The sequence below is a fragment of the Echinops telfairi genome, unplaced genomic scaffold (genome assembly GCF_000313985.2).
Source record: "Echinops telfairi isolate 266 unplaced genomic scaffold, ASM31398v2 ScPeMD7_443;HRSCAF=831, whole genome shotgun sequence".
Taxonomy (NCBI): Eukaryota; Metazoa; Chordata; class Mammalia; order Afrosoricida; family Tenrecidae; genus Echinops; species Echinops telfairi.
Genome location: NW_022104341.1, coordinates 8,710,301 through 8,724,619, shown reverse-complemented (window position 1 = coordinate 8,724,619; position 14,319 = coordinate 8,710,301). Strand labels below are relative to the sequence as shown.

Genomic DNA, 14,319 nt, shown 5'->3' with positions numbered 1-14,319 from the left:
TAGCGGCTGCGGCCTCCAGTGCTGGGAGGCCCTGGGCCGGACTGTGGTTGTCTGTTGCCGCCCACCCCTGGCATGAAGAGAAGGAGAGCCGTGTGACAAATATCGGCAACAGCAGTTCTTTTATGGCTGGCCTGCCCAAGTTAGTCATTCTCAAGAAGAAATGATTGAAAATTCATAGAGGGGTTAGGAAAAAAAATCTTTGATGACATTTCACCACTCAAATATGTATTAGGGATTAAAATACAGAAATGGGAAGGCTATATAAGAAGTCTACCAGATGTCAGGCAGGGAACAATGCTGCCTCATATATCTTTATGGGTGGATTGCATACAGCCCATAACACATGGTCCAGTAAAATCTTAACATTTAAATGGAAAATGTTGCATAGTAATATCCTCTGGTCAGGAAATGAAACCTATCTATGCTGCAAACTAGAGACAGTTGCCACGCAGTTGACTCTGGCCCATGGCGACACACCCATGCGCCAGGGTGGAGCGTTCCTTTCTAGGCATTTGTTCTCAGTGGAGCTTTAGACAGAGGCCGGCAGCCCTTTCTTGTGAGTTGGTGCTGCGTGGACCTGAACCTTCCACCCTTCAGTTAGCAGCAAAGTATGTCAGTCATCCGTACCACCCAAAGATGCCTTTGTTTTTTAATCCCACTTATTTATTTACTTTTCTTTGTTCAAATTACTTCGGCCTTTCTGCTGTTACTCCCTTCTTGGTGTGGAGCTCCATTTGGGAAACTGATCTAAAAGCACCCTAGCATAAGAGTATCACTGACCTCACTTAAACCACTTGTAGTTAACCAGCTCCTTTACTACCTAACCCCACCCCCACCGCACCCCCCAATGAAAGTGGATCGGCACTCCCGGGCTCTGAAGATCACCAGACAAAAGCAAAGAAGCAGGAGCACCAAGGCAGGATGAATTCTGACCCTCTCCCCCTTGCTCACTCCCTGTCAGCGAGTCCATTCGGACTCACGGAGACCCTGAAGGGCAGGGTAAAACTGCTCCTGGGGGTTTCTGAGGCTGTAACTCTTTACGAGAGTAGAAAGCCTCATCTTTCTCCGGAGGAGCAACCGGTGGCTTTGAACTGCTGATCTCCAAGTTAGCAGCCCAAGGCATACCCATTATGCCATGAGGGCTCCTTAATTCTTGAGATGCTGGTAAAAAATAAGTGTTCTATAAATTGGTGGAATGAGCCTTTGCTTTCTTAAAGTCCCCTAGATATTGCACTTTGGGCTGCTATCTACAAGGTCAGGGGTTTGAAACCACCAGCCACTCCAAGGAAGAAAGACGGGGTTTTCTATTCTGGTAAAGAATCACGTCTCGAAAACTCACAGGGGCAGCTCTACCGGGTCCTTCCTCGGAACTGACTCATGGCAGTGAGGTTGAATTTTCACAAAAAGGTGCTGTCTACCTGCTGAGAAGGCCAGCATTTGATGAATCAAAATGCAATTAAAATAAGAGAAGAAAGGCAGAATTAAACTTCATGTCAGCACTCAATCGCCAATGTAATCGCTAATCTAACGCCACAGCAGGCATCCCACTTTGTAAATGATGTCAAGAACAGAGAAGAAATTAGATTTACAGAAGCTCATATGTGAATAGCCAATTTGTGTTGATTTAGTGGAGAGTCTCCTGTCTCCTGAGGAAAGGTGCTGGCAATTCCCAACCTTGGGTTGAAACTGTGCAGGGCAGAGCACCAACTACACGTTCCTTTGACAACTCATCGCTGATGCCACATGGGTAAATAGCAAGATCTTCTGAAATCTTAGTCGAAAATCCCTCTCGTGTAATTTCTGTCTTTTAACCTACTTCCTTCCATCTAGAATTATGCTGAATATGGCAATTCCCTTTTGTAAAAAAGCAACCACAACAAAACATATATTAGCCTTTTAAAATTTGTTCAGGCTTAAAATCACTAGTTCCTTACAAAATCTCATTCATATCTCCCTTGGTAGTCCCTGCTTCACAAGATTCTGAGATGCAAAATAGCATAAACTATTAAAGTAGACCTTCAGTTCCCCTCAGTAACACTGACCGATTGGAAATAAAGTCAACATTTATCTTTAAAAATGACCAAACCCTATTTTATTTGATCATATTATAAACTCTCCAGTCATCTCAGAAGTCTGTTTGGTTTGGTCCTCAAACTTCAAACATGTATACTACAATTCTCTCCAGACATTAAGTGAAAAGCATTTGTACATCACATCAACATAGATTTGTGTCATGTCAGAAGTTCCACTATCTCTATATAATCGGTCATCTTTTATTTTATGGGGAAATAATTAAAATGAGTCATCTAAAATTAGATCTTGAATGTTTAGTTATTTGTACTGCTGGGTAAGCTTTAGAGTCTTAGTCATAAGGTCGGTGGTTCGAGCCCACCAGCCACTCTGTGGGACAAAGATGAAGCTGTATGCTCCCATGAAGATTTACAAAGTTGTGGAAATTACGCAGGGTTATTGTGAATCAAAATTGATTTGTCAGTGGGTTTGGTTTTTGTCTACTGTTAGAAGGAAGCCCTGGTGGCACAGTGCTTAAAGCGCTGATGTGCAAACTCAAAATTCACCAGTTGAAATGTATTAGCTGTTCTGTGGGTGAAAGACGTGGCAGCCTGCTCCTGGCCAGCCTTTGGAAACCCTAGAGGTCAGTTCTACTCTGTCCTTTGGAATCACCATGAGTTGGAATCGGCTTTATGGCAATGGGTTTATTTTTCTGATTAGTGCAAGAAAAGACTCTAAAAAACCTTTGCAATGATTTAAAAACTGCACGTGCCAACAAGTGAAGGTGACTGTGATGAAGAATTCGGTGGAAGAGTTGGTTTAATCATTCTGTCAAAATGAACCAACTTTACACCCTAAAGGGCAAGGATGAATGGTCCCTAAGTTGAATATTCATTGCCCTGGGACTTGCTGGAGAAGCATCCCTGGCTTTGCTTCACTAAAGAACCCAGAGAAACACAAGTACTAGCCAGGTTTGGGAATTAAAATATTTTATGCAGATAGACAAGGCACCAGGGCCAACCTTTCTTTGAAGAAAACTTCAGTAAAAGAGGAGTCATCCCTGGGTAGTGCAAATAATTCCTACATTTGGTTGAGTAACGCCTTTGGGAAATTCGTTTTCTTTATCATGAATTTTTTTTACTGATAATACCACCAAATACAAAACCTATCAGTTTTCAAAAAGCTTCACTGGAAAATTCCATTATCTTTTTTTTCCCTTCTTTTTAAAATCATTTTATTGGGGGCTCGTACCACTCATCACAATCCATACATCCATCCATTGTGTCAGACACATTTGTATATTTGTTGCCATCATCGTTCTCAAAACATTTTCTTTCTTCTTGAGACCTTGGTATTAGTACCTCATATTTTCCCATCCATCCCCTCTCCCTCTCCCTCACGAACCCTTGATAATTTATCAATTATTACTATTTTGTCATGTCTTACACTGCCCAATGTCTCCTTTCACCCACTTTTCTGTTGTCCACCCACCATGGAGGGGGTTATATTCAGATCCTTGTGATCGGTTCCCTCTTTCAACCCCATCTTCCCTTTACCCACCTGGTATCCCTACTCTCATTAATGGTCCTGAGGGGTTTATCTGCCCTGGATTCCCTGTGTTTCCAGTTCTTATCTGTACCAGTGCACATCCTCTGGTCTAGCCAAATTTGTAAGGTAGAAGGGGCTCATGATAGTGGGGGGAGGAAGCATTAAAGAACTAGAGGAAAGTTGTATGATTCATTGTTGCTATACTATACCCTGACTGGCTTGTCTCTTCCTTGTGACCCTTCTGTAAGAGGATGTCCAGATGGGCTTTGGGTCTCCACTCCACACTGGCCCTCACTCACAATGATATGATTTTTTTTGTTCTTTGATGCCTGATACCTGATCCCTTTGACACCTTGTGTTCACACAGGCTGCTTTGCTTCTTCCATGTGGGCTTTGTTGCTTCTCAGCTAGATGGCTGCCTGTTTATCTTGAAGCCTTTAATACCCCAGATGCTATACCTTTTGATAGCTGGGCACCATCAGCTTTCTTCACCACATTTGCTTATGTACCTGCTTTATCTTCAGCAATCATGTCCGGAAGGTGAGCATCATGGAATGCCAGTTTAATAGAACAAAGTGTTCTTGCATTGAGGAAATACTTGAGTGAAGGGCCAATGTCTATCTGCTACCTTAATACTAAACCTATAAATATATTCACAAAGATCTATTTCCATCATCATATGTAAATATATTTACTTATGTACACGCCTGTATTTAGACCTCTATAAATGTCCTTTGCCTCCTAGTTCTTTCCTCTATTTCCTTTTACTTTCCTCTTGTCCCACTATCATGCTCAGCCTTCATCTGAGTTTCAGTAATTCCTCTTGGTTACATTGTCCTTGATCAAGCTCTAATAGGCCTCCTACACCCTCCTCGCCATGGATTTTGGATCACTTGTTATTCCCTCGTCCCTGGGTTTGTTAACACCCACTTCCTTTCCTCCACCTCCCCTTCTCCCATGTCCCCCTGGAACTGTTGTTTTCTCCTCCAGGTTGTTTATCCCGCCTATCTTATCTAGATAGACCTGCAGAGATAATAATATGCACAGAAAACAAGACAGAGCAAAACAAAGCAACAAAAAACAAAACAACAAACCAATGACAAAAAAAAAAGAAAGAAAAGCCTGTAAATAGTTCATGGTCGATTTGTTGACTTACAGGAATGTTTTCCAGTCGAGTCTGGTGGGGTGTCACATCCTGGCCCCAAAGTCTATTTTTGGTATTCCCTTGGGAGTTCTTTTTCTGTTCCCCTTGCTATTCTGTTGCATGCCCTTAGTGCTTTGTCTCTGTGTGGTGGGGTCAGATTGGGTGCAATTCCCCCACTGTGTCTCCAGTGTTGTCCCCCGTAGGGCTATGGGTCAGTGAGGGATGTCATGTCTAGTAGTGGGGCCAGCTTCAAAGAAACCCAAGAAGTTGAAAATATCAGTGGGGGCATATATGTCCCAAGAGTCACGAAAGGGTGAAAGCCGAGAGATCAGGCCCAGGCCAGGCTTAAGGCCTGAATAAGGAAATGGCAGCAAGTTCTTTTGAGGGATATGTTAGCAGGCAAGAACAATAAACACAAAGGCTCGGAGACTAGAATGAACTTGGGTGACCAAAAAAGATCAGTGGCATCACAAGAAACCAATTCATTATTTTAAACGTAGCCTCGACACTGTTAATTATTTGAATTTTATTTTAACATATCCAGTTCTCTTCAACACACTGCACCTCCTTCGTGGCATATAGTATGCTGTCTGAATATACCCAGTTAACCCCCAACCTAAAGAGAAAATATCAGACTAGTGCCTTCATTCTTTAAAACTCATGTGTCATTTCTATGTAACTTGCCAAGTGTGGATTAGGTGCCCCAAACATTGCTCCCTTAGATGGTTTCCCTTTCCATGTCAATACTATTGCTAAACAAAGGTATTGACCTCACTAGTGTGAAATCTGAGCATGGGACCACAAACACCTTTCTATGTACAGTTCTTGTACACAGTCTGCACACACTCGACTGACCCACTTATTGATAGAGCCTGTGTTCCTATCTCACGAGACTATTTAGGCTAGAAGAAGGGCTGGTATTTACACTTCTCTCCCAATGATGGCTCCCCCTCCAAACATACACACACCCAACACACACTACACACACACTTATCATCTTCACTGTCTGTCAGCTCTCAAGCTCTGTTAATTATAATGCCAAAATCTCTCCCCGAACGATTTCTTTCCATTTTCATTTCAACAGTTTGAGCATTAACTTTCTAACTGACGTTCTGTGGGAAACAGAAAGATTTCTCCTAAGTCGTCTCCCCCAAATATGTTAAACTTAGGACACTGCTTGCAGCTAATGGTAAAAGTTACTTGAGGCAATCAGCTGCCAGACTGCTGTCTGTCCCACCACCTGTGGGCCTGCTCCCTGCGGCTGGGGACAATGGACTACTTCTACCTGAGGCTTGTGACCATTCGCTTGGTTCAGGTAGGTGGGTTTACACCCTACTGATAATGGTTATTATGGAGATCCAGAGAACAGATCAAACCTGCTCCTGTGACATCCAAAATTAAGCTGCCATCCTGAATCTAGAATCTGCCTATCCTGTCACATGCATACCCCCAATCTCTCCTCTTCCTATTGAGTGTATGCCCCTAGACCACCCCCTTCCATTACTGTATAAACTATAGTGCAACCCCTTCCTGGGACGTATGTTGTTACCTGTAATTAGTGGGGTTGCATGCTCCCAAAGGTATATAGGCCTGGGTTAGTGATGAGAGCACCATGGAACTTCCTTGCAAGATGCTGAACTACCTTGCAAGATGTTGAGCCACCTCAAAGAAACAAGCACAAGAAACTCCACTTTGAAGAAGAAATAAAGTGTAACATTGGGGCCCAAATCAACAGCTGATCCAAGGAGCCACCACAAATATGTGGGGAACCCTGATAAGACTGGGCTGAGACCTGACCGATGCCCAAAAGCCAGCCAAGTCACCTAAAGCGTGGAGAAACCCGATAAGACTTGACTGGGACAATGAATACGTCAAAGAGCCAGCCAACTTGTCCATTTAAACCCAGGTAGAGACACTGACTTTTCAGAGAGCTAGGAACCAAAGAGACATCATCTCCTGCTCTCTCCAACACTACCCAGGGTGAATATACCGATGAGGCAATGCTTACTGGGACTATGGTGCTAGTATGAAATGCATGAAGAGTGCTGTTATTGTGCCCTTATGCTCATAGTAGTTTGCCCTTAGTAGTTTGAGTAATATTTTAGATTGCTTGATGTGTGTTTGCAGTGAATAAACCGAGCATTCGAAAACGTCTAAGAGCATAAAGTAATTATTGATCGCGCCACTCATGACAGTTAGCAATAGAGCTCCCTCTCTCTTGGCTCCTCCCTTGACCTCTTCTTGGCTCCCTCTCCTCCCGTTCCCTTTCCCCTTGTCCTCCTTCCCTTCCCCCTCTCTCCACGTGGACCACCAAGTGTGACTGAGGTGAGCATTGCTACCATGAAGTGCGTCTGACTCCATTATTTCAATATCTCCTTTATCTCTCATACTCTCGATGACTTTAATATAATATTTGTATATCTCAACTGTAAAATTGTGCCTATCGAATCCGTGATTAGTGGTGGAAGGCCGGCTCTCCCACAACTACAACATTCCCTCAAAATAATTCTTTTGATGCTTCAATCTGTCCAGTTCAAAGGAGTCTGGATGTTTTTTTTTTAAAGCAAGTTGTATAACAAGCCTCCCAGTACACTTACAACAAAATCCAAATTGCTGGCCATAACCTACAAAAACCTTTATTTCCTGGCCCTTATCTAATCTGATCTTATCCTGGCCCCTGTCCAATCTCACCCTTGCTCACCATACTTTAAGTCCTATTGACCTTCGTTTAGTTCCTCATAGACTCTGAACAAGTAGGTCCAGCTGACACAGGCTATATCACGAACATTAATTTCTAAATGAAGTGTTTCTTTCTTTGCTCTTGTCTCCTTTCCTTTTTACATGCTTCCATGTCTGAATTTGTAAAAGCATTTATTTTCAAAGCCAAATATTGTTTTTCATACAAGAGTTCACTGCTTACTGGTATTCTAGAAAGACATGAAAGATCGTTTCAGATTTATTTTTGACTTGCTTTAAAATTTTTATGCCGAACAGTCAATATCCGGCAAGTAACAAACTGTGTGAAAATAATTTCAGTGTTCAAAATTGATAATATTCTTGCTGTATTAAGAATTAAGAGAGACTCTTTATGGAATTTACACTCATTCTGGATGTTCCTTAAATGAGGAGACTTGCACCATGATGGCAAGAAGAAAGTTTTCATTCCTACAAATTCAACTGCCTCTGAATGAAAATAAAATGTGTCCCAACAGACACTTTCTAAAACACAGTTCCACCCTTCCATTGCCCTCGTTCTTCTCCTTTTCTTCATCATCTCCCTTTCCTGGGATAGAGGAACTTGAGTCCCAGAGAGCATATCTAGTTGTGTTCCCCAAAGAGTCAGACGCCGTCTATTGATTGTGTGTTAAGATGAGGAGCACGCAGGATTGGCACACCTGCTTGGCAAAGTTAAAGAGAAAGCAAAGGCCCTCAGATCACCATTTTGCTGATTTCTTTCAAGAGGCCAGAGCAGGTTTAGGTCCTAGATGAACAATCAACATACCTACGTAACAAAAGCGCACCAGACAGACAATCCCTTTAACAATAAGCTTCCAATAGGGGCAGGGAAAAGCAGAAGGTAGTGTCTACGGTAACACTGACACTATGTTGGAAACATCCACTTGAAAGAGCTAGTGATCTGGCAAGTGTGGGCACCCTTTGCTGAGTGCACTTTCAACTGCGGAGGATCCGTCCACAGCATCCGACATGACAGGCAACCCTAAGATCAATTTTTCATTTTCGCCACCGTCTTTTAACTAGGGAAACCCCCTTTCCCCTGGGAATTGATGAGTGGTGCAGAGGGTGACGTGTGTGACTGAAGATGGGTGGTTCAAACCCATCAAAGGTGCTGGAGAAGACAGGCTGGGTGATTTGCTTCCAACTGCCACAGCCTGGAAAACTTTACAGAGCAGTTCTCTGCACACAAGCAGCTGCCGGGTGCGGGAATCACGAGACAGCAAGCAACCAGCACCACCTGTTCCAGGGGTGGGAGTAATTCGTAAACCAGCACCAAGTCAGCATAAACTCTCTACTGATCATTTTATGGATTCAGATATGAGCAAACGGATTATTGGCACGTATCCGTTTAAAATCAGGTGTCTGAATAACAACTTGTAAAAACTAACAGTGTTTCATAGGAAGAGGTTGGCCGTATATACCTTCATTTCAAGATGGCAAAATTTGTGTTCAAACTATCTTTCCCTGTGGCTAAAGGTCAACACTCAATTTGCATAAAGAAAATAGAAGCCTTACTGATCTACACATTCTTTTGAAGTAACACTGGCAGGGGGCAGTACACCTGTGGCCGTTTTCACTCAGTATAGGTGGACTCCTTCACAATTCAAACTCCCACCAACAAGTCTATTCCGACTCAGAGCAAACCCTATGGGACAGGGCGGAACTGCCTCTGCGGGTTTCCATGACTCATTGCAGAAGTAGAAAGCCTCAGGATTCTCCCTCGGAGTGGCTGGTGGTTTTGAACTGCTGACCTGGAAGCTAGCAACCCAATGCATAACCACTATGCCACCAGGGCTCCTCAGTGCAATCCTTGGTGGTCTAGATGCCTTCGGAAAAAGTTATGGACTGGTCACATAGGATCGCTTTCGGATTTCAATACTTAAAGAATCGGATCCTTCCTTTTCTAAAGGGACCTGAGAAAGAATCCACTTCAAAAGTTCCACGTGCAAACCCCCACAGCCTGATACTGTTGTAGATGAGACATGCGTCTGCCTAACCAAAAGGTGGGTGTTCTGAACCCACGAGCTGCTCGGAAGAAGAAAGAAGAGGCTGCGCTAAAAGATGTCTAGTCTCAGAAGCCCAAGAGAGGGGCTGTTGTGAGTTGGATGGCAGAGGGGTGCCACATTCTTGAGTCCAATTTATAATGGCACAGGAGGGCAGTCGAAGTGGGCCACAGAGCTTCCAGGGTCACAGTCTTAGCAGAAGCAGGCTGCCTCATCTTTCCCCTGTAGCACATACTTTCCGTTGGCACCTGAGTACATTGACTCATGGCTATAGACCCTCGAAACTACTTATGGAAAGTTCAAAGATTTAATTCAAAATCTCCATAACTCTAGTAATTATTTATTTATATATACATATATATATTTTTCTTTTTTTGAGGAGATATATATATATATATGTCTATATAATATATATTCTGCCTCCCTATAAATTGATGCAATACTAAAAAATTAAGATAGTCACCTAACACATTTTTGCTAGTGGTAATTTTCCAATTTAAAATATTTGACATGTGTGCTGCATATTTACTTGGGGAACAATAGTGGTATTTCTTCATCCTTAAACATCTCAATTTCTTTTCTCACTTCCTATTCCAAAGTCCTTCTCAACTTGTTCTTTCATTTTTGTGATAAATCTGATAAATTTATCTTTCAAATGTTAGCTTCCCAGGGTTTCCCCCCTCCCATGCTCTACATAAAGACCTTCTGCCATCAGCCTTAAATCTAAAAAAAATTATGTTATGTTTCAACTTGTTCAAATATAGCATAATAAGCTGTTTAAATGGTTATATATACAGTTGCTTCTAATCACCTGGAAAATAATAATAATAATAATAATAATGAAATGGAACCAACATCCTCAGGGCATAATAGAAAAATAAAAAGGTAATCATTATTAAACGTAAACTGCCGACTACAGAGGAACACACAAAGGTTATTAAGAAATTGTGCAAAGGAGTTACAAATTATCTGGTATGCTGTTATAGTGGTGAGAACAGGATTATGCATGGCAAAATATACTGCAATGTTTCATTTAGCCTAATTTCTCAATTAAGATACCAGTAACATTTTACACAAAGTTTATGTCCAATTATATATTTTTAAAACGCTTTAATATAACACATATTAATATCATTCTAAAATATTATATGTTTATAAGAAAATAATTCTAAAATCAAACCATAGATTTCTCACTAATTATGATATATATATATATATATATATATATATATATACACACTGATATCAATAATGAGCATGTCCTGCATTCCTACCTAACTGAATGTGGGTCCCATTAATTTATCTAGTTCTTGCTCCCTAACTAACACCAATGCCTCTGGGAACACTCTCCCTGCCCCCTAATATAACAGTCCCTCCCATCACAGAAAGTAACCTAAACTGAAATGAACCAAAGGAAATGATGACTACGGACTGCTCTTGAATAATAAAAATGGTAGTTTCCAAGGGCTTCACCTAGTGTGTGCCCAAAATAGTTTCTTCAGTACACAATACAGCAGTTACAATGTACCCAGGTGTTACCACTATGGTACCAGAGTTCGCTCTGTAAAATATAGCAAAACAGTCTGATTAAACCGCAAGTGTGAACATAAGGAGGGGCAGTTCTGTGCAAACACAAAAACCACAGAGAAAACGTCATGGGAATCTGACTTTGGACCTGCCTCAGTGGAGCTGCACTAACCAGTCAGTCTACCCAATAAATTCAATAAGCAATCCTGCATCCCTCACACCATGTCACCTGCATCCATAATGCTTTTGATAAATTTAGTTTCCATATCTTTTCGTAGATTTCAACAAGAACCTATTTTATCCTTCAAAACTTAAGAGGGAATTCTATTCTTTTCCTACCTCAATACAGTAAAAACTATTGAGTCCATTATGAAATTGCAGAGAAACCATTTTTGTCATTAGAGAAGAGACTATGTAATTCATATCTTTTGACTGCTTGGCAAGTTATAAAAACTCTACAGTAAATAATAACATGTTCAGGGGAAAATTTAAATTACGAGAGGTGAATATCAATTCTAAAACACGCATGTGGGTAAAGACAAATGAGTTGGTTTTTTTCTACTGCAAAAAAAGAAATCATTATCTTCAAAGGATGTAGCGATGTGACATTAGTTCTTAATATCACTTTGGCTTAACCATTGATAATTGCAAAGTATCACCGTAATATTTTGTTCTCAGGTTTCATTAAGCATGCATGGCAACAGGTAAACATGGAGCTAGAACAATCCAGAGGTGCCACCTGCTTAGCTGAATAGTCCGTTCCTCCTACAGTGCTGACAAATCTCAAGGGGCTGTTACATCACACAGATGAATCATCAGCTACTTCTCCGGATACCAGATACATCATGCCTTCCATTTACTGTTTAATTGTGGCTTTGCCCCTTTTTATATTTCCTCAATATAAAGAACCTTATAGGACATACCGTATATACTCGTGTATAAGCCGAGTTTTTCAGCACATTTTTAATGCCATTTTTGTGGTAAAATTAGGTGCTGTGGCTGATATTCAGGTCAGCTTATACTCAAGTATATATGGTTTCTGTTTTGTTATATTTTATTGCAGTCAAATAAAATGATTTGGTACAAAACACAGATAGTAACTTTGAAAACATTCTGAAAAGTTTTACGTATTTGCCAGTAAACACAAGGTGTTTCTTGTTTGTTTGTTTTTTGTGTGTTTGTGTGCTTGTTTTAAGATATTCTTTGGAGTCTATATTTAAAATATATTCATTTACAAGTTTGGTTGATTCCTGGACTGGTTCCTTTATTCTTTTACTCATCAATTCGGCTACACATTGGGGCACAATAATGAGCAAGGGAGATAAGGGTCCTTGTCTCAAATTGCTTAAATCTAATAGAGAATATAACTGAAAAAACGCATTGCCATTGAATTGATTCTGTCTCAGAGCAACCCAATAGGGCAGGGTAGAACATTCCCTGTGGGTTTCCAAGATTGGCCTTGCGGTCAGCAGTTACAATGTACCCACAGTGTAACCACTATGGTACCAGAGTTCCCGCTATACAATCTCATCATGTTATACCCTCACTCACTGCCACTGAGTCGATTCCAATGCATAGTGACCCTACAGGACAGGACAGAACTATCCTCATGGTATAGTGGGTTACGAGTTGGGCTGCTACCTACAAGGTCCACAGTTTGAAACCACCAGCCACCCCGCAGTAGAAAGAGGAGGCCTTCTACTCCCATCAAGAGTTAATTTCAGAAACCCAAGAGAGATGAATGAGGCTGTAGTGAAGCGTACCCTTTTTACCTCAAGATCCCTGTGCATTGAACCTCCTTGATGCAGGAGACAGCCATGACACCAGAGGAGCAATAGAGGCACAACAGCAGCAGAGCCAGGCCTCAGAATATGAGACAGAGTAGTGGCCTTCTCAGCCCACTAAGGCAGTACAGCGAAGTGCCTTCAGTCAGGAGGCTAGCTTGAGGAACAGGGTGCCTTTGGGAAAGCTGAGTGCCTTGGGGGTGGAGCATTATTGTGGAGTAGCATGGCTTTTTGCGTATTTATTGGCAATCCTAAAAGAGCTTCATAATATTTCTTGAGCAGGGCAGAGGCCAGGCCAGGCCAAATGGCTGAGGGTCAAAAAGAGTCCTGCCTGTTGACACGACAGAGAAGATATTGCCCTGATTGAACAATTGCATTCTGCAGCATTTTCACACTTGAATTGTAATCTGTTAGCACCCTTAATAAAAATAAACAAAAATTCACGATGGGGGGCATTATGTGAGTTCTACAAGGCCACTGCAATGACTCCTCAAACCCAGCCACATAAGTGGAGTGCTGTGGGAGGGATGCGAGCTGGCAGGACAGTTGGAGGGTGGAGGCATGTAGGCTGGAGCCTCATAGAAATCAGCCTTGGACAGCTGATGCAGACAGTGGTGATTCCCACCCCACCCCACCCCTGGGGCAATTACAGTAGGTCACATACCACTCCTGCATGGTTCTTTTTAAGTCAATTCATGAATCACAGCTCAATGGGTCTTAAACATGTGAAAAGATCCATATTTTCAGGTATTTGTTTAAGGGAAAAACGAATGAAAAAATGAAATCTCTCTTTGTATTCTTTAGGTTGGTGAAAATGTATAGAGCTATATATTGTTAAAAATTTAGAAAAAAATAAAGACATCTTTTTGGATAGACTCTTTAGTTTGAAGAGTTTTAAATGCCCTTAAAAGGTGATATGGGAGATCGATCTAAGATGGCGACTGTGGAACCGGAAACCACTCCTACTCCTAATCCCCTACCTACAGAAGAAGAGAAAACAGAATCTAATCAGGAGATTGCTAATCCAGAACACTATATTAAACATCCACTACAGAACAGATGGGCACTCTGGTTTTTTAAAAATGATAAAAGCAAAACTTGGCAAGCAAACCTTCGGCTCATCTCTAAGTTTGATACTGTTGAAGATTTTTGGGCTCTGTACAACCATATCCAGTTGTCTAGTAATTTAATGCCTGGCTGTGACTACTCACTTTTTAAGGATGGGATTGAGCCCATGGGGGAAGATGAGAAAAACAAACGAGGAGGACGATGGCTAATTACATTGAACAAACAGCAGAGACGAAGTGACCTCGATCGCTTTTGGCTAGAGACACTGCTGTGCCTTATTGGAGAATCTTTTGATGACTACAGTGATGATGTCTGTGGGGCTGTTGTTAATGTTAGAGCTAAAGGTGATAAGATAGCAATATGGACTACTGAATGTGAAAACAGAGATGCTGTTACACATATAGGGAGGGTATACAAGGAAAGGTTGGGACTTCCTCCAAAGATGGCGATTGGTTATCAGTCTCACGCAGACACAGCGACGAAGAGCGGCTCCACCACT

At 41.7% G+C, this 14,319-nt stretch overlaps 2 protein-coding genes across 2 annotated transcripts in view; one reads left to right on the top strand and one right to left on the bottom strand.

The window, feature by feature from the left end:
- VAV3 (vav guanine nucleotide exchange factor 3) overlaps positions 1 to 14,319 on the bottom strand; it is a 417,371-nt gene that overhangs the window by 80,388 nt on the left and 322,664 nt on the right. The window lies entirely within an intron of this gene.
- Positions 13,684 to 14,319, top strand: part of LOC101647176 (eukaryotic translation initiation factor 4E-like) — a 1,011-nt gene continuing 375 nt past the window's right edge. Inside the window, exon 1 of the mRNA XM_004699220.3 lies at positions 13,684 to 14,243. Within this exon, the coding sequence (XP_004699277.2) occupies positions 13,687 to 14,243 (557 nt within the window). The 5' untranslated portion in view covers positions 13,684 to 13,686. The remainder of the gene's footprint in view (positions 14,244 to 14,319) is intronic.